This window comes from Pelmatolapia mariae, linkage group LG2 (genome assembly GCF_036321145.2).
Source record: "Pelmatolapia mariae isolate MD_Pm_ZW linkage group LG2, Pm_UMD_F_2, whole genome shotgun sequence".
In the NCBI taxonomy this organism is placed as follows: Eukaryota; Metazoa; Chordata; class Actinopteri; order Cichliformes; family Cichlidae; genus Pelmatolapia; species Pelmatolapia mariae.
In genome coordinates this window covers 1503979-1524955 of record NC_086228.1, presented here as the reverse complement: position 1 = coordinate 1524955, position 20977 = coordinate 1503979, and the positions used below count along the sequence as shown (strand labels likewise).

Genomic DNA, 20977 nt, shown 5'->3' with positions numbered 1-20977 from the left:
GTCGTTGTGTCCTTGGGCAAGACACTTCACCCGTTGCCTACTGGTGGTGGTCAGAGGGCCCGGTGGCGCCAGAGTCCGGCAGCCTCGCCTCTGTCAGTGCGCCCCAGGGTGGCTGTGGCTACAACGTAGCTTGCCATCACCAGTGTGTGAATGTGTGTGTGAATGGGTGAATGACTGGATATGTAAAGCGCTTTGGGATCCTTAGGGACTAGAAAAGCGCTATATAAATACAGGCCATTTACCATTTACCATTCCTGCTCTCCTGTCTTTGACAGCTTTGAGCCTGGGACTCTGTCCTCTTTAAAGGAGACTCTTGGCCATTTTAAGCCTGCAGGGTCTACAAATGATGCTGTCCCGCCTCGACTCTTAAAAGAGGTGTTACCTACAGTTGGACCGTTGGTTCTTGAGCTGGTAAACCACAATTTGATGTCAGGTGTTGTCCCTAAAGATTTTCAACATGCAGTAGTCAAACCCCTGATTAAAAAACTTGTTCTTGATCCTACGGTTATTCCAAATTATAAGCCTATCTCCAAATTATGTTTTCTTTCCAAAATTCTTGAAAAGATGGTTCACAGCCAAACAATGACCTTCCTGTTAAAGCAAAAACTTTTAGAGGTTTTCCAATCTGGTTTTAAATCATTTCATAGCACTGAATCAGCCCTTTTAAAGGTTTTGGGTGGGTATTAGGGGCAGGGCACTGGAGTGGTTCAGGTCGTACTTGGCGGGGCGAACTTTCTGTGTCAGTCTCTGTGACCATGTGTCGTCCTCCACTCCTCTCTCTGGACTGTGATCTGAAGCTTGACAGTCAGATTAACTCAGCTAGCTAAAATAAAGCCAATTTTTTCATGGAAGCACTTTGAGACAGTGATCCACGCCTTTGTTAGCACTAAGTTGGATTACTGTAATGCACTTTATATTGGGGTCACCGCATCATATATTACTCGTCTACAGAGGGTGCAAAATGCAGCAGCTCGTCTTTTAACTGGCACTTGAACGTTTCAGCACATTTCCACTATTTTAGCCTCACTTCACTGGCTGCCCATTTCTTTTAGGATTCATTTTAAAATTCTTTTATTTGCTTTTAAAGCTCTCCATGGCCTAGCCCCATCTTATCTCTCTGAGCTGCTACAGCTTTACACACCCATCCGCTCTGTCATGTCAGCTGATCAGCTGCTCCTGAATGTACACAGAAGCTTATCCTCCTTAATAGAGAGCTGACATGGCTGTTCAAACTTAGCCCGGCCCGTCATCAAGAAACCATATTGGAAAGTGTAACTGCCAGCACTATCACTAAGCAACCTGTTTTAAGACAGAATTGTAAATGATTATTTCTCAAGTGATATGATTAACAATTACAAACTATGTAATGGAATCTAACATAAATATGTGTTTCAGAATTTTTGAGGTAAAATAACTTTTTTTTATTGCAGCACGTGAACTCAGGATAATGCTGTTTGGAAAAAGTGAGAACAAAAAATCAGCCCTGGAAAAGCTGCTCGCTGGAAAGAAAGAGTCTAAAGGTTTTGGAGGAAAGCAATCTGGTGCTGCCTCTGGAGAGAGGAACAGGAAACCTCCCACAGTTGTAAAAACTCCTGACATCTTCAGTCTGCCTGTGGAAGCGCTGTTTAAAGTGATGAAGAGCTGTGTGAGTCTCTGTCCTCCTGGACCAAACGTTCTGCTGCTGTTAGTGAAACCTTCTGATTTCACTGAGAAGAACAGACAAACTCTGAATTTGGTCCTGAGCTTGTTTGGTCAAGATGCTTTTAATCACTCCATCGTCATCCTAACACATAATGAGGAAGGGAATAACTCAGTGGATAAACTCATTGAAGAATCCAAACAAAGGCAGCACTTCGTTAATTTTGACAGAAAAGACTCCTTCTCAGATTCCTCAGAGTTGATGGAAGAAATGAATGAGATAGTGAGTAAAAACTGGGGAAAATATCTAATGTTAAAAGAAGAGGCTAAACCCAATCTGAAGTCCAGTCTGAACCTGGTTCTGTGTGGGAGGAGAGGAGCAGGGAAGACGTCAGCAGCCAAGGCCATTTTAGGTCAGACTGAGCTTCATTCAGTCTCCAACTCATCAGAGTGTGTTAAACATCAGGGAGAGGTGTGTGGACGTTGGGTTTCCCTGGTGGAGCTGCCTGCCTTGTATGGAAAACCTCAGGAGGCAGTGATGGAGGAATCATTCAAGTGTGTCTCCCTCTGTGATCCTGAGGGTGTCCATGCCTTCATCCTGGTCCTACCTGTGGCTCCCCTCACTGATGAAGACAAGGGAGAGTTAGAGACCATCCAGGATGCATTCGGCTCTCGAGTCAATGACTTCACCATGATTCTGTTCACTGTCAAGTCAGATCCAACAGATCCAGCTGTTCTTAGCTTTCTAAAGGAAGACAAGGACATCCAGGAGCTCCGTGAGAGCTGTGGAGGAAGATCGGTTGTTCTCAGCATCAAGAAAAAACAGCAGATCCCAGAGTTGTTTGAGATTGTGGACAAAATTAGTCAGCCTACAGGACAACTATGCTGTTATACAACTACAACATTTTTACACGCACAAATGGAGAGAGTCTTAAAACTTGTCACTGGTAAGTAGTTTAGATTTTATATTTTCCAATGACCCACTGAGTCCTGATCTAACTCTAAGTTAAATGCAAATGTTTTCATGTTTTAGGTGGTGAAGTTGGAGAACAGGACTCAGACTCTCTCAGGATTGTGCTGATTGGGAAGACCGGCTGTGGAAAGAGCTCTACAGGAAACACCATTTTAGGAAGAGATGAGTTTAAAGCTGAATCAAGTCAAATATCAGTTACACAACAATGTCACAAAGTACACGGTGAGGTGGACGGTCATCCTGTTCTTGTGGTCGACACTCCTGGTCTGTTTGACACAAGTTTGTCCAATGAGGAAGTTCTAGAAGAGCTGGTGAAATGTGTCAGTCTCCTGGCTCCAGGACCACATGTCTTCCTGTTGGTGATTCATATTGGCAGATTCACAGCAGAGGAGAAGGAGACTCTGAAACTCATCAAGCAATTCTTTGGGAAGAATTCTGAAAAGTTCACCATCGTTCTTTTAACCAGAGGAGATGAACTGGAGCATAGCAGATTGTCCATAGAGGACTACATCAAAAACAACTGTGATCCTTCCTTTAAGAAGCTGATCTCTGACTGTGGAGGAAGATATCATGTGTTCAATAATAATGACAAACAAAATAAAAAACAAGTCAGCGAGCTGATAGCAAAGATTGACACCATGATGAAGAACAATGGAAGGCGCTGCTTTACCAACAAGATGCTGCAAGAGGCTGAAACTGCGATAAGGAAGGAGATGCAGAAGATTTTAAAGGAGAAGGAAGAAGAGATGCAGAAAGAAAAGGAAGAAATTGAAAGAAGATATAAAAAAGAAATGGAGGATATGAAGAAAAGAATCGATGAAGAGAGAGAAAAGGAGAGAATACAGAGAGAAAAAGAACTCGAAAAAATGAGAAATAAAATTAGAGAAGAAGAAGAGAAGAGAAAGCAGGAACAGGAAATCAGGGAAAAGGAGAAAAGGGAAAAGGAAGCTGAAGAAGAAAGACGTCGACAAGAATTTGAAACAGAACTTGAAAAGCTGGACAAACAAATTCAGTCAGAAAAAGAGGCAAAAGAAAATGTCGACAGAAAACTGGAAGAAGCCAGAGAAGAGATGAGAAGAAAACAAGAGGAGTGGGAGAAAGAACAGAAAGAATGGTGGGACAAACAACGACAAGAAGAAGACAAAAGACGAGAGGAAGAGAAAGAAAAAATGAAAAAGCTACAGGACGATTATAACGAAAAGCTGGAATGTGAAAAAATCAATAAAGAAGAGGATCAAAGAAGAAGAGAACAGGAAATAAAAGGATTGGAGGAAAATCATAAGAAAACTCTGGAAGATCTAAAGAAGAAACATGAAGAGGAAGCCAGAAAGAAAGCTGAAGAGTTCAACCAAGCCCAGAAGAAACACATGGACGAATTAGCAAAACAGAGGGAAGAACATAAGAAGGAAATGTATGACTTAGTGAGACGTGTGACCAAAAAGACTGAAAATTTGAAAAAGATCAAGGATTTAATGCAAAAACATGAAAAACAAATCAATCGGACTAATGAGGAGGACATGGAAGACCTCCAGGAAAAACAAAAAGATCAACTAAATGAGTTAATGAAAAACATTTTGGGAGAAGAGCTCAGCAGCTCATCAGCCTGCAACATTTTATGAAATGAAACGTCAGATGTTCTTCTCTTTCTGTCATTTGGATAAGAGAATCTTTAAAGTAGCACTGATTTGTTGTTGTGCATATTTTACTCCTGCTGTCGATCACAGCCACAGAAACTGATTAGTGATCATCAGTCTCAGCAGTGTCATCATTAAACCACAGGTCATTACACCAACATTAAATATGCTTCCGACTCAGACTGGTAACACTAATTCATCTCATGTACAGTAATTAGCTGTTGTTACATGTTACATGCACTTCTGTGTTCCTGAGTTCTAACATTGATTTACTTTTAACCGTCCACTCAGGCTGCTCTGTGGTTTTAGTTCGACTTGATTTGACCTCTGCTTTCGATACAGTTGATCACCACATTTTATTATCGAGGCTAGAACATGCTGTTGGTCTCAAAGGCATAGTCCTATCTTAGTTTAAATCAGATCTCTCAGAGAGGACTTTCTCCGTTGCTATGTGGCAGTACTTTTCCTCTTCTGCCCATATCTACTGTGGTGTGCCCCAGGGGTCTGTTCTTGGTCCTACTTTGTTCTCCCTGTATATGCTGCCTTTGGACTATACTTTCAAAAAATATTACTATCTCTTTCCACTGCTATGCTGATGACATCCAAGTTTACTTCCCCCTGAACTTGGATGTCTCTGACCCACTACAACCTTTAACTGTCTTCATGATGTTAAAGTTTGGTTATCACAAAACTTTCTTGCATCGAATGAAAATAAAACTGAAGTAATAGTCTTTGATAGACATACCCCTTTGCTTCAGAAGCACTGTGTCGAGGCTTGATTCATTTGGCCACAGTCATGTGATGTCTGGTTCTGTTGTGTGTGAGTATGTTGAGTTGATTTTGGTCAATCGTGTGGGTTTGTTAGGATTCTGTTCTTTTCATTTGCTTTTGTTTTGTGTGTGTTTATTTTATCTGAAAACATTAAATACTTAAAATGTCAAAAATCTGCTTTTCATAATATAAAAATCATTAAAAACTTTAGAAAGACCTCCATTTGACTCTTTCAATTTAATTGAATGAAAATTGAATGAAAAATATATTTTATTTTTAAAATAATCTTAAAATGTTATTCTACTAAATGTGCAGTAATTTAATTTGTTTATTCTCTTTAGCTGATAGTCTGTGGGACCCAGGAAGACCGTACTCCTGCATCTCTACCCAATTGCGTTGCAGTTTCTGTGCTCTCCAGCCTCTTCTGTTCCATGTGAGAGGATTTTTTCTAAGGCAGGAGAAATTATCTCCAAGAAAACAAGCAGACTCGGCCATCGCACACTGGAACAAATTCTCTTCTTAAATAAAAACCAAACAAGATAACCTTAAATGCATCATGTTTTTACTTTATAAGTTCATAAGCATTTCCCCTTTCCAGTTCACAATCAACTCTACCCCCAGGTCAAACCTATGTATAAGAAAATTGGTCAAATATAATATTATTTATAAACGTACCTGTCCATGTGTCCAGTGATTAATTGCATAAGTACGAAGTCACGAAGAGGCGAAGGATGACCTCGATTGCAGCTATTCGAAGATCAAATATAACGTTCCAGAACACTCCAGCTCACATGTTGGTCTGCTCCAAGCTTTTCCACAAATGTCTTTTGTTGTAGTTGTTACGTAATTTATCATAAAATAATTGTTAATGTAGGTTACAATAATAATATTGATTTGAACTGAATTCGTTAAGCTATGCTGCTTTGTTTACTGTGGCTTTGCGGGCTAATGTTTGTTGTGCTTTGTAGGCAATCCAGCCTACAAAATGCTGGAATGCGATACAGACTGGGCACCCTCTATCAACCTGGGTCATACCAAGTTTAAAGCTGCTACCACAGCGAGATTTGATCGGTTAAGAAGGAGAGCGAGATCAAAACAGCCACAAAAAGTCCCGCATATATGTGCCCAAGGGTTGTATTGAAGCAATCAAGTGATGAATAACTGTTGTCCAGTATGTTGTTTTGAAATCATTATTTTTTTCCAGTGTTAATTTGTTTTTCACCGAAGCAGCTAATAAAGCACAATGGAATACAATTTTGCCTCGTTCTTGTAAGATTCTATAATAAAATGAAACAATAATGGCAGTTGGTGGCGCTGTCACTATAGCTGTGTCCAAATTCATGGGCTGCATCCTCCTGAGGCCGCATTTGTAGGCCGATTACGTCACAGCGACGCGCCAAAGGCTGTCCAAATTCGTAGACTCCTCCGAATGCAGCCGACAAATGCGTCCTCCTTTTCCCCGAATTTGAAGGATGGGTCGGGTGTGTCCTTCTTGGCTCACCATATACCAGAATTCATAGCGCGGCCCAGCCAAACTCCAGTTTCCAGCAATGGTGGCCGTGACTAAGTTTTAAAATTACTCTTATTAATCTTTCTGTGTCACAAAATAAACTTTTAACATATTTTCAGGCGAGAATGTGGGTGTGTAAACTTGAAATATCTGCTCGGTTTATCAAGACATCGCTTATTTGCAAAAGTGCTTCGACGTTTTCGGAGACGTCTGTTACCCTCCAGCTCGATAGTTAGCCGAGAGCTCGAGGGTCACTGAAGCCGCTGAGAACGGCACAACTCCCGGCACATCATGTTCAGATCACCGCGGACTTTCGCTACTCAGGTTAAACGTAATATACAAGTCACTTAGACAACCTAAAAATGTTATTGTCTGTCTTTTTTCAGTGTTTTATTTGTTCGTGAGTAAACCGTTTTGTCTGAAATTAAAGTTATTAGATTAGATCAGATAAAATAAAACTTTATTAATCCCCCGGGTGGGTTCCTCCTTGGTTTTCACACAGCTGAATAAACGTCAAACAGAAAACTGATTAAACAGAAGTGTGAGATGGTCGAGAATTTACGCCAGTGTCCTGTTATATTTTAGATAGCAAGGAGCAGACGGCCGAGTTTATTAAACTTCACCGAGACAGCGGTGACGCTAATCTGAAGGCTAGACCGTCCAATTTCACAGCCGTTTACTTCCGGCCTACCCAACCTCCTGAGGACCCGGCCCATGTAGACCACGAAGGCCGGCTCCTCAGGAGGATGCAGCCCATGAATTTGGACACAGCTTATGTGTTCGCTCTCTCTGCAGTAGAGTATCTCTTCCTGTTCCTGCTCAAACACAGGGCGTTTCTCAATATGCGTACTTGTGCGTACTTGCGTTCTCGTGTACTCGTGATACGTCATCAGTCGGAGACCAAGTACTGTTCCAATTCGAAGTACGCATCAAGCCGAGAACGCGAAAAAGTCCCGGATGTGTTCTCACTCCGCCCGTTTTATCGAGCATGCATCGGTGGTGACTTGGTACAGCTAAATATCCCAGAATGCATTTCGTCCAAAACTCAACAGCGGACTCCCGGCACATCGTTTTCAAACACCCCCCCACCCCGCTCGCGGTCTTCTCACTACTCAGGTTAAAGAAACCCCAGCAGCTGTCTATAGTATTGGGTGTCCACTAAAATACAAATAAAAGCGTTCTAACATCTCACCTGCTTGTATTTATTAAGGTATGTACACGTATGTACATGTACACTATTTTTATTAATAGAGGTTTCACTACTGAGGTTAACAATGATATATAAGTCACTTAGATCACTTCTAAATGTTAATGTTGGGTTTATTTCAGTGTTTTATTTGTTCCTGAGTAAACCAGTTTGGCTGTGATTAAAGTTAAGCTTCATAACATGTTACTCACAGTTAAATTAAGAGGGGACGGCAGTAAAAACTCCGGACCTGTGACATCATCACGTACGCTGGTGTTCCAATTGTACAAATCGCGAGTCCGTGCTCGCGTTCTCGGCGAGTCCGTACTCCCGTGCGTTCTCGGCCAGTACGTACTCGCCGAGAACGCGAGTATGTACTGGCCGAGAACGCGAGTACGTACTCGCGTACTTGAGAATTGAGAAACGGCCACAGTGGTGTTTTTGAGTAGCTTATCTGCTTAGCAATTTAATTAAAAACTTTCAAATACATTCTTTTTTCATAATATAATCTTCACGTGCTTCATCCGAAGCACACTTTCTGTGTACTCACTCTCTAATTTATAGCCAAAGTATTCACTCACTGTGTCTGTACTGTTTCGCTAGCTTAGCTTAGCTCGTAGCCGACTCGTTAGCACCATGGCCTCTTCACCTGTCCCTCCTGCACTTTCCTGCTCATTGTGTCAGATGTTTAGCTACTCCTCGGCCTCCTTTAGCAGTAATGATACCTGTAACAAATGTAGCATATTTGCAGCTCTGGAGGCCAGGATTACTGAATTGGAGACTCGGCTTCGCACCCTTCATTCACTCATAGCTAGCCAGGCCCCTGTAGCTGGTGCAGCCGAAGATAGCGTAGGCCCCGCTAGCTGTTCCCCGGCAGACCCCAAGCAGCTGGGGAAAGAGGGCGGCTGGGTGACCGTGAGGAGGAAGCATAGTCTTAAAACGAAGCCCCAGGTACACCACCAACCTGTTCATGCGTCTAACCGTTTTTCCCCACTCGGCGACACACCCGCCGAGGGTCAAACTCTGGTAATTGGCGATTCTGTTCTCAGACATGTGAAGCTAGAGACACCGGCAACCATAGTCAATTGTCTTCCAGGGGCCAGAGCAGGCGACATTGAGGGAAATTTAAAACTGCTGGCTAAGGGTAAACGTAAATACAGTAAGATCATAATTCACGTCGGCAGTAATGACACCCGGTTACGCCAATCGGAGGTCACTAAAATCAATATTGAATCGGTGTGTAACTTTGCCAAAACAATGTGGGACTCTGTAGTTTTCTCTGGTCCCCTCCCCAATCAGACCAGGAGTGACATGTTTAGCTGCATGTTCTCCTTAAATTGCTGGCTGTCTGAGTGGTGTCCCAGAAACGATGTGGGCTTCATAGATAATTGGCAAACCTTCTGGGGGAAACCTGGTCTTGTTAGGAGAGACGGCATCCATCCCACTTTGGATGGAGCAGCTCTCATTTCTAGAAATATGGACCAATTTATTAAACCCCCCAAAATATGACTATCCAGAGCTGGGACCAGGAAGCAGAGTTGCAGTCTTACACGCCTCTCTGCAGCTTCTCTCCTCCTGCTACCCCCCAAAAACCCATCTCCATTGTATGGGCTCAAAATGTGGTCATAAATATTTTGTACTTGTAAATCAGTTTTGTATGTGTAAAAAGAATTTGTGTGTGCGTAAAAAAGATTTGTATGTGTAAAAAAGATTTGTGTGTGCGTAAAAAACATTTGTGTGTGGACTTAGCCAAAAAAACCCTGCAAGTTACAAGTACGAATTTTGACCCGATTTTTCTTCCTTTCATCTGATTGGTCAATGTCATGTCAATCACAAATGTAACAATCCAATCAGAGAACAGATGGGTTTGGCTGTCGGAGGGGCACTTTTGTTGAACTGCAGGTCTTTGAAGGGAATAAATGCCCTTTTACATGCCAACCCAGCGTTTTCCTTCATCACCACGAAGGAAAACAGTCTGTGGTCGTCCGAGTTTGGTGATTTTTGTGTCACAGGTCTATGTGCTTAATACAGGGACTTCCACAGCCTTTTCAACAGCGCTGCAGACCGCGGGGGGGCGGGCAGTGTTTTGGAAATGACAGTCTTCACTACAAAGCTTTCTTCATTATGAATTAGCATACATGTTTTTATTGAACATTTGAAGAACTAGCAAAAAACCCCGAAACTCTTGTAGAGGACATAAAGTCAGAGATAGAAACGACAAGGAGCAGGTGCAGCTAGTACAGGTAGAGCTGCTGCAAAAACCCACAGACCCAGCAGCCAGCGCAACAAATTCTGGATCCTTTGCTTTTAGTTAGCAGTTAGCATTAGCAGCACATCCTGTGTCCGATGTGAAAGGACTTTTATGCTGCGCACTGTGACTCACAGCAATGGTCCCGGGTCAGCCCTGACTTTGTGTTAAACTAATCCTAAAGTAATGATGGTATTTCTAACCACTGACATACCACAACTTTATCCTTTCAACAGCTGCTGAAAGTTAGCGGACCTAGCTGCTATCGGATATTTATATAGAGATCCTCCAGCTTCAAACTGTATTACCCTTCAAGGACCTGCAGTGCCCCTCCGACAGCCAAACCCATCTGTTCTCTGATTGGATTGTTACATTTGTGATTGACATGACATTGACCAATCAGATGAAAGGAAGAAAAATAGGGTCAAAATTCGTACTTGTAACTTGCAGGGTTTTTTGTCCACACACAAATCTTTTTTACGCACACACAAATCTTTTTTACACACACAAATCCTTTTTACGCACACACAAATTCTTTTTACACATACAAAACTGATTTACAAGTACAAAATATTTATGACCACATTTTGAGCCCATACCATTGAGACTGTGTCAGCTCCCAAACAGACAAAAAACAAACTAAAAACCAGCAATAAACAACTTAAACATAAAAACTCAAAAAGAAAGAACAATACAGTATCCACATCTGAACCAAAGAATAAAACAGTGAAATGTGGATTATTAAATATTAGGTCTCTCTCCTCCAAGTCTCTGTTAGTACATGACTTAATAATTGATCAACAAATCAATTTATTTATAAATCGGTTTCTCTTCAGCATGTAGCCAGGCTGAGAAAAAGTCAGGGCTCTATCGAGCCAACCATCCCTTTAACGCTAACTTGTAATGACTTCATGAACTTCTTCACAAATAAAATTTTAATCATTAGAGAAAAAATTACCAATAATCATCCCACAGAGATGCGTGGAGATCAGGGGCAGTACCCCTGGACTGGCAGACCGGGGTGGTGGTCCCCATCTTTAAGAAGGGGGACCGGAGGGTGTGTTCCAACTACAGGGGGATCACACTCCTCAGCCTCCCTGGGAAAGTCTATGCCAGGGTGCTGGAAAGGAGAGTTCGTCCGCTAGTTGAACCTCAGATACAGGAGGAACAATGCGGTTTTCGTCCTTGTCGTGGAAAATTGGACCAGCTCGTTATCCTCTCAAGGATACTTGAGGGTGCATGGGAGTTTGCCCAACCAGTCTACATGTGTTTTGTGGACTTGGAGAAGGCAATTGACCGTGTCCCTTGGGGTGTCCTGCACTGTAAAATCTAATATTGTGTATAATTAAAAATATTAAGTAGGCTGAACTCAATTTTTATCAGTTTGTTATTAGAACTCAGTTTAAGTAAGTTACCAGTACTTTTTATGCACAAACGCTGATCAACTCAATTTATTTGAGTTGTCTTAACTTAGAACTAAGTAAGCTGGAAGTTTTGCTTCTCAGTGCGGAAGGATGAAACGATGTGGTTTGAAAATGCCACGTCACTACCGTCCTCCTCCCTCGCACGGATCAGTCCGGATGTTCATGGTGCCAGCATTTGTTATGAGCAAACCTTGAGAAGCTTCAGCTCAAGATATTATTGTTGTCATTGCTGTGGATCTTTACCTGATACACTGACTTGGTGAGTAAATGTTTACTCTTATTCAAACTGATTTTGTGGCTTCTCTTAGTTTAGCACCAGGTTTATAATCTTGCTAGCTAGTTAGTGTTAGTCTAGCGTTGCTGCTGCCGCTGGGCTCATGTTACTTAAAAATTAACACCACAGCCTTAAAAACCTTACATAAAACTATGTCTGTGAAATTTTCTGTTGATTGTTTGAAATATAAAAGTGAGATAAGAGCCCAGACAAACTTTTTCGGGAGGTGCAGCCGTTAGGGGTGGGGTGTGGGGTGTATTTTCAATCCATAGCCATAACTAACTAACTATATATATATCATATTTAACCTGATTAGTAAAAGACCGCAGGGGGGTTGAAAACATACGCCAAGAGTTAGCTGTCCTCGCCGGCTCTATCGAGCCTTGACCTCCCAGTCAGCTATCCCACTGGTGGATAACAGAGCTCTCCGAAAACGTGGAAGCACTTTTGCACATATGTGATATTTTGATAATTTAAGTAGATATTTGAGCATTACACAGCTACATTCTCGCCTGAAAATATCTTAAAAGGTTATTTTGTGACCCAGAAAGGGTAATCTGGAGAAAAGGAGGATCGAGGTTGTCCGAGCCTGTGCGTACTTGTGTGTACTTGTAAACGCGGCAATGGTGGAAGAGCGCGACTAAAAACTTTTATATATTACTTTTTCTGGGTATGTGGTATCAGTGAATGCTGTCGGTGTTTACTGATAGCAAACTGTGGTATGGAGACGACTGTTTATAATATTTCTAGTGATACTCGAAAGGTCTCATCAAGTCCTGATTTAATTCGATTTATGCTGTTATCAGTGTTAGCAATGATAGCATGGCTGTGGTGTCATATCAGTGTATGCTCTCGGTGTTTGCTGATATCAAACTGTGGTATGAGGACCACTGTGGGTAATCTTTGTAGTGATACTCACTCCTTTTTTTTTCTTTAGACCTGGTTTAATTCTGGTATAGTTGAATATTTGTGTATAATCCCTGCAGCTGTCAGACTCTATAACAGGGGTCACCAGCCTTTCTTAAAACTGAGAGCTAGATAAAATTGTGAACAGTTTGGTTCATCTTTAATTATATGATAATAACAATTCTATCTTGATATGCTGTCTTATCACAGGTTAATTTTTCGAAAAAGGCCTGGGTCGTGTAGCAGCCAACAACTGCTCCAGAGAGGCTGTCCTGGTGAGGGAGAAGTTCAGGGCCCACTTCTCGGCGGAGGGAGCAGCGTTTTGGCAGCCAAAACAACAGCCTGTTTGAAGTCCCAGTGACTTCCCCACAACGGCTCTGAGCCGCCCACAAACCTCTAAAGAGCGTTCCTGCCTTTTTTTAAATATTCTTACTGAATGGAGCTCTACTCCAAAATAAACTAACCTCTCTTTATTCTCTTAAATAATTGGTCTTCACTATGTTGCTATATATTAGTATATTTTTCATTAGTATAATATGAAATTAATTCTACATGTGTCAAGTTGTGTGCCAGTATTTGCTGTTTAGTAGAACTGAGACATTTGTCATTACAAAATTTGTTTCAAATAATATTAAAATTTACAAACAGAAAAACATTAAACATAAATATATAAAATATAACTATTTACAGAGAGACAGGAATAAAAAGGAGCCAGCTTAAAGTGGAAGAGCCTCAGGGAGAAGGAGGAGAAAAATAAGAACATTGTTTCTGCCCTGGAGAGCTGCTGCCTCATCAGAAAACTACTGATTGCTCGGGTCCAATGTTTCCAAATTTAACACAGCTGTGCTGTTTTCAAAAACTAATTTATAAATTTGAAATTTCACTAATACTCTTGTCTGAGGCGGCATGCTCTCCAGAGAAGGACCAAGGCTGAGGTGGAAATGCTCCGTTGGAGACTGGCGTGGCCTCTTCAGGGACACCAGGATGGCCAGCTCCACCGCCGATGGACCGTCCTAGGACCCGTCCCTCATCTGCCTCGGAGCCGTCCTCCTCTGTGGGCCTGTAAAACACAGCACAAAACAACACAAAGAAATGAGAATGCTGCTACTAGATTTTCATTTTCAACATTGAAAAAAACAGGATATAAACAGATTGGTTGTAGATATTTAGCAAAATTGATCACAAGGGAATCCAACCGAGTAAAAAGTTATCAGTGCTTGCTGTACATACCTGTGGGTGCAGCAGCAGGAGCTCAGGGACTGGGGAGCCAGGAGAAGCAACAGGGGATGCTCTGCTGCAGAATCAGTTGGCTCTGTCAAGACAATATTAAAAGTTAACAGGTTGAAAACAATAGTCATAGAGAAAGTATATACAGTGGTCCCTCATTTACTGCAGCAGGGGTTCTCAGAATAACTAGCCCCTCGCCACGCACTTTATACACTTTTTTTCCCCACACACATGAACATTACTCACAGTTCTCACAAGGTTCAAGGTTCTTTATTTGTCACATGCATAGTTGCACAGTGAAATGTATCCTGACACGCTCCTCGACATGTGCAAAAAAAAAAAGGGGGGGGGGGGGTAGAGGAATAACATTATAAATATATATATATATATATATATATATATATATATATATATAGTATATACATTGGGTGAATGTGCAGTAGTAGCAGCAAGCAGGTGAATTCTGTACATTAATATGAATAGACATCTGACTATTTTACAGAATAGACAATATAAACATATTTAAACTTAAAGGAATTGAGTGTCTGGAGGAGAGTCTCAGTCAGTTATAGATGATGTGAGAGGGTGTGTGTGTGTGTGTGGGGGGGGGGGGGGGGGGGTGTTGGTTTAGGGCCCGGATGGCTTGGGGATAGAAGCTCCTCTTGAGTCTCTCTGTCCTTGCCCGGATGATGCAGAACCTTCTACCAGATTGCAGAAGTTGGAACAGTTTGTTGCCAGGATGGGACGGGTCCTTCAGTATCTGCGTTGCTCTGGTCCGGCATCTCCTGGTGTAGGTGTCCTGAAGCGGGGGGAGAGCAATCCTGCAGCAGCGTTCTGCTGTACGGATCACTCTCTGGAGAGCTTTTTGGTCCTTCACACAGCTGTTCCCAAACCACAATGTCATGTTCTGTGTGAGGATGCTCTCCACAGCGCCTGTATAGAAGATCCTGAGGATCTTTGGAGAGACCCTGAACTTCCTCAGTTGTCGTAGGTGATACAGGCACTGCCTAGCCTTTTTGGTCTGGGCCTGAATGTGGGCAGCCCATGTCAGGTCTGAGGAGATGTGGACACCAAGATACTTAAAGGACTGCACCCTCTCCACTGGAGCTCCATTGATGATAATGGGCTTGTAGTCTCTGTGCTGACTCCTTCTGAAGTCCACCACCAGCTCCTTGGTCTTGCTGACGTTCAGCTGGAGGTGGTTGTCCTGGCACCATGATGCCAGATTCTTCACTTCATCCATGTAAGCCGCCTCATCGTTGTTGGAGATGGCACCCAACACCACTGTGTCGTCAGCAAACTTCACAATGGTGTTGGAGCCGTGGGTGGCCACACAGTCTGAAGTGTAGAGGGAGTAGAGCAGTGGCGAGAGGACACACCCCTGTGGTGCTCCTGTGTTGATGGTGATGCTGTCGGAGACACACCTACCCACCCTCACCACCTGAGTTCTGCCGGTGAGGAAGTCCAACACCCACGCACACAGACGGCTGTTGAGTCCCAGATCCCTGAGCTTTGTGAACAGTCTGCTGGGCACTAGTGTGTTAAACGCTGAACTGTAATCAACAAACAGCATTCTCACATAGTTACCCTGTTTCTTGTCCACGTGGCTGAGGGTGGTGTGCAGGACGTGGGCGATGGCGTCCTCAGTGGATCTGTTGGGTCGGTAGGCGAACTGGAGCGGATCTGTGGTGTCTGGGATGGAGGAGGAGATGATGTTCTTCAGCAGCCTCTCAAACACCTTCATTACTACCGAGGTCAGCGCAACTGGCCGGTAATCGTTCAGGGATGAGGGTTTGCTGTTCTTGGGCACAGGGATGATGGTGGATCTTTTGAAGCATGTGGGGACCACAGACTTCGCCAGGGACTCGTTGAAGATGTAAGTGAACACACCTGCTAGCTGGTCAGCACAGCAGCGCAGCAGATGGCCGGTGATGCCGTCTGTCCCCGCCGCTTTCCTTGTGTTCACTCTCCTCAATGCCGCTCGGACGTCATGCTCTGCGAAGCTGGTCACCGGTCTCTCGCTGATGACATCACTGTCCTCGGTAGTCAGGCGGTAGATGGCATTAGCCGCCTGGCTAACCTCGAAATGGGCGTAGAACTGGTTCAGCTCATTGGTGAATGCAGAGTCGGCGTTGATTGGCGCAGTGTCCTTGGGTTTGTAGTCCGTAATGGTGCGTAGTCCGTGCCACATACTCCGTGTGTCGCCCTGGTGGAAGCGGGACTCCACACGCTCCCGGTACCGGCGTTTAGCATCTCTCACCGCGCGCCGTATGGGGCCGCTTTGTAGGCGCTCATATCGCCAGTGGCGAGGCCTGCGTTGTAGGTGGCGGTCCTGGCGTTTACTGCAGCGCGGATCGATCTGTCCATCCACGGTTTCTGGTTTGGGAATGTGGTGCCTCTCGCAGTGGGGATAATCTCCTCCGCTAGCATATTGACAAAGGATACTGCTACTTCCGTAAACTCGTTGATGTCGACTGCGCATGCTCTGAACATGTCCCAGTCGACGTCGTCGAGTGCGTCCTGTAGCGTAGCTTCTGATTGGGCAGACCACCGTTTCACCTCCCTCGTGGTTACTTCTTCCCTCCGTATGTTTTGTTTATACTGGGGAATGAGGAAGATGGCGTTGTGGTCAGACTTCCCAAAAGCCGGGTGTGAGACAGCTTTGTAGCCCTGCTTGTATGGCGTGTAGCAGTGATCCAAAATTCGATCCCCCCTCGTCGGACACGAGACATGCTGGTAAAAGTTTGGCATGACTTGTCTGAGGTTCGCTTTATTAAAGTCTCCTGCTACAATGAGGGCTGTGCCCGGGTCCTTGTTTTGAAGCGAACTCAGCACATCATGTAGTTTGGACAAAGCCATACCTGCGTCCGCTTGGGGTGGGATGTAGACCGCCGTGGCGATGACTGAGGTGAAGTCACGGGGCAGATAGAAAGGGCGGCACTTAATGCTCAGGAATTCCAGATGTGGCGAGCAGCTGCTGGAAAGAGTAGAAATGCTCCTGGCATCACACCACTTTCTGTTTACCATGAAGCACACTCCTCCACCTTTGGTTTTTCGACTCTGCCATTCTGTCCGTGCGGAGCACAAAGAATGAATCCGATGGAGTTACGGCCTGGTCCGGCACGGTGGGGGTCAGCCATGTCTCCGTGAAGCACAGAATGTTGCAGTCCCTCATGTCACGTTGGAAGGTGACTCTTGCTCTTAGGTCATCGAGCTTGTTCTCCATGGATTGTACGTTGGCCAGTAGGATACTGGGCAGTGGTGCGCGATGCGCCTGCTGTCTCAGTCTGTTCCTAATGCCAGCGCGTTTCCCCCGGCGCTTCTTTGTTCTACGCCTCGGATGAGCGGCCCGTCCTTTGTTGTTCTCCGTGCCGCGGAGAATCTCTGGCGGCCAGGATGGGTCGGGTTTAAAAGTGTCCAAGATTAGATGTGCAACCTTGTCACCGATGTTTACAAGTGATCTGCCGTCGTATACTATAAGACTAGAGGATTTTGGAATGTAAACCAGAGCAAAAAATAAGTAAAAAACGAGAAAAGTGGATAGTCAGAGCGGAGCGGTCAGGAAGGCGTCTGGACGTGGCCGCGCCATCTTAACTTAACTCTCACAAGTTGATTCTCAAAGTGCAAACCTTTGTAGAATTCAAAACGTAAAAGTATTATTATGTCGCGTTTTTTCTTCGTCTGAGCGCCACTTTGGTGCACCTTTTTCCCTCGCGGTGCAGGTGTGTATTTCCGAATGAGGGTCATAGTTATGGGTGTTTTTGTGCTGTTTTTTACTATTGGACGTGATAGTTGGCCTGTATGGTAAATGGCCTGTATTTGTATAGCTCTTTACTTAGTCCCTAAGGACCCCAAAGCGCTTTACACTACATTCAGTCATCCACCCATTCACACACACATTCACACACTGGTGATGGCAAGCTACGTTGTAGCCACAGCTGCCCTGGGACGCACTGACAGAGGCGAAATCTGCAAAAAAGCGAGGCAGTGAAGGATGAATAGCGGGACCACTGTGTGCTGTTTATTAATAAACAATAACATATATTTCTATATGATAACATGCATAAGAGCAGAAAGGTATTTGAACATCAGTGGGAAAATAGTGGTGGCTTGCTAGCTTTTGTGCGGCTTCCCCGGGTCAGTCAAAAAATTCAAAAGAGAAATGAATGAACTTACCAGGTTGACCGACCTCTTCACATTTCTTCCTCCAAGCTCGGTCCTTTTTATTCCTGTCTCGGTACAGAAAGCAGCTGGTGTTGTACAGCTCCGGGTGGTTTGCTATGGCGTTGATTAGCCTTTCCTCCATATTGAATGAAGTATGACGGGCTTTGGCTGGACCTGCCCCTTTGACCTAGGTCAGAGCCACGTCACCAGGCTCCTGATTGGTTGTCGCGGCGCGAATTGACACTGGAGTTCAGATTTTTCCAACTCGAGCGGTAGACGCGATACGCGCGAATGCACAAAATGCAACACAAAAACTGACGCACGTATTTTTATTCGTGCGACAAAGTAGCGCGACTGGCGCATTTGACATGCGAATAAAAATGACACGTTTTCGCAACTCAAATCTGCTTCTGAATTTTCGCGGGACCCCCAGTCGCGCGTCATCGAGCTTCTCCATTCACTTTACATGTAAACCTGATGCTCTGGTCGCTTCTATCGCGTTCGTTGTGAACACACCGTAAGGGAAGTTAAAGACTTTCTTCTGCACTTACATTTGGATCCATGAGAGTCATTCAGGCAGTAATGCCTGGACTGGAAACAAGACATCCTTAAAATATTACAACATTCCAGCTCATGTGTTGGAATGAAAAACAAATGTGTTGTTTACATTAGAGACTGCACTTGTGACAGAACAATAAGCCTGTACATACTTATAGTTATAGCATATTCATAACATACTTGTACCGTGTACATTATAACATACCATAATAGACCCATTTCTGTAATATACTCACATATCTATATTATTGCTAATATATATATATATATATATATTTGTAATATATCTATATCATGGCTAAAGCACTTCTGGATGGATGCAAACTGTATTTCGTTGCCTTGTACCTTTGACATGTGCAATGACAATGAAGTTGAATTCTATTCTATTCTAAATATTTTATTTTGATTATATAAGTAATGTAAGTACAAAACAAACTTGTGGTAGGCCTAAACTTATTTTCTTAATAATTAAATCTGAGACTTTGTTTCATTGTAAGATTATAACAGTGATGGCAACATAATTGTTTGTTGTTCAGCAGAACAATGGCCTCGGACCGGTACCGGTCTGTGAGTCGTTTGGTACCGGGCCGCGAGAGTTGAGGCTCAGGTGTGAAATGTATGGTTTTCAGGGTTTTTAATCGGTTTTCAGCGTTATTTTGTCATCGTTTTTATCGTTAACTCGGTTTTCCTGGGTCTTTTCACGTGTGTTATGAATAAATCTTCTTTTTTTCGGTACCGGTACTAGTTTTATTTTGTTGTATTTATCCGCAACACCTTAAAGGCCGGTCCGTGAAAATATTGTCAGGCATAAACCGGTCCGTGGCGCAAAAAAGGTTGGGGACCGCTGCCCTACATGGAAGTTTTTTGGGTGATTATCCATCTGCACTGTAACACTGGCTCCACCATGTTGGTCACATGACGTGGTTTCCTTCAGATCATTGGCTGTTTCTCTCCTCCGTGACTCCGGTACTATTGAACCTTGGCTTCATGTGTTTTTCACACCTTTGGTGTTTTGTCCGAGTATATCTGCTTCTTTTGTCATAAAATAACATGAACTAAAATAACATGACTAAACTGCCTGTCAGTCAACTGTCCAATTACTTTTGACACTCTGAAAATGCTCGACTTTGTATTTTAAACATGAATAAAAACTTTAAGTCTGCACTTCACTCACATCTTGACTGTTTGGTTTAAAATCCTCTGTGGCGATGAGCAGAGTCATCAACACAGTGTCGTTATTCAGATACTAACAAACTTAACTGTGTCTCTGTAAACACCTGAAATACCACAGAATGAAGCTTCGAGTCGTAGCAGCACTCAGACCTGTTTCAGAACATCGAGCAGTAAAGCAGATGGCTGAGCTGATGTGCCCGAACGCGTCTGAACACTACGTGTAGATAACATGGAGGGACTTGAAGCAGGGCAGACATTTAGAAAGTGGAAGTACAAACATGTGGCCGCGCTGTGTGTAAATATGTCAATAAAAACAGAGCTCAATTTTCTCATAAATAAATATTTTATTCATTTATCGTGTAAACTGTTGAAACTGGAAAATGCACCATCTTAAGAAAAATGTGAGCGCAAACCTTGACACTCCTGGACCATCTACCCGTGTCGTTTCTCCATCACCCTGGTGCTGAACTCTGATGTAAAGGAGCAAAAACAACAGCTTGTGAAATAATAAACGTCAGTGTGCGTCTAGGAGCTCAGAAATAACGTAGACACTCAGCAGCTATGTGCGGAAAAGCTCTTTTTCATTGACAGCCTTCATTTTTCAGCAGGACGATGTTAAACCACACGCAGCAGGACTTCGTAGCAGACGAGTCCAGGTGCCAGCTCCAGGCTGGAGCTGCAGCGCCTGCAGCGGCTGATTCAGCTCATCATGGGAAACAAACATTTTGTACATCCAACAACCTTTTCTGCCTCCTGGGTGCGTTGGCTCGCTGTGCTTAAAAAACATCTTCTGAGAAGATGAAGTTTTGTGGCGCTCAAAAGAGAAATACAATCATTTTACTCAGATTTAAAAACATTTGTTGACCAAAAAAACTTTAGTGTGAATCCTTGGGAGTAAAAAGATTCTGTTTCTGATCGTACACGACTGCTTTCTGTTCTCAAACGTAAATGAAGTACACATCTGTGTGGCGTCAAAGCTGTGTACTCAGAGAAGACGATGAGGCTGAACGGACCAATCGGGATGGAGGCGACGACTCAGGTCGAGCCCGCCCCCTGGTGGTCATTTGGTGGTATCAGATGGTTAAGCTGCAGATTAAAAAGCATGTTTGAGATAAACCGAAGCACGAGGTGGTGCCTGACTCGACACAGAGCTGAGGCTTTAACGTCACTCATGGACACGCTTAAACACTTCAACCTGACAGGAAGCTGTTTTTCAATTTCTGGTACTTTAAAAATAATAAATATTTTCTAACATCTTTAAATATTTTAAAAAATATTTTAAAAATATGGT

At 43.5% G+C, this 20977-nt stretch overlaps 1 protein-coding gene across 1 annotated transcript; it reads left to right on the top strand.

Moving 5' to 3' along the window:
• The first annotated feature begins 1447 nt into the window (after positions 1-1447).
• LOC134637955 (GTPase IMAP family member 8-like) lies at positions 1448-4230 on the top strand. The gene is made up of 2 exons (XM_063488536.1): positions 1448-2585; positions 2672-4230. Exons 1-2 carry the CDS (start codon positions 1448-1450, stop codon positions 4228-4230), a joined length of 2697 nt encoding a protein of 898 aa, XP_063344606.1.
• Positions 4231-20977: the final 16747 nt, after the last annotated feature.

Excerpts from the sequence above, each read along its gene's own strand:
- LOC134637955 (XM_063488536.1), top strand. The coding sequence starts at position 1,448 with ATGCTGTTTGGAAAAAGTGAGAACAAAAAATCAGCCCTGGAAAAGCTG. Across the intron at positions 2,586-2,671 it reads AGTCTTAAAACTTGTCACTG|GTGGTGAAGTTGGAGAACAG; the intron begins GTAAGTAGTTTA and ends TTCATGTTTTAG.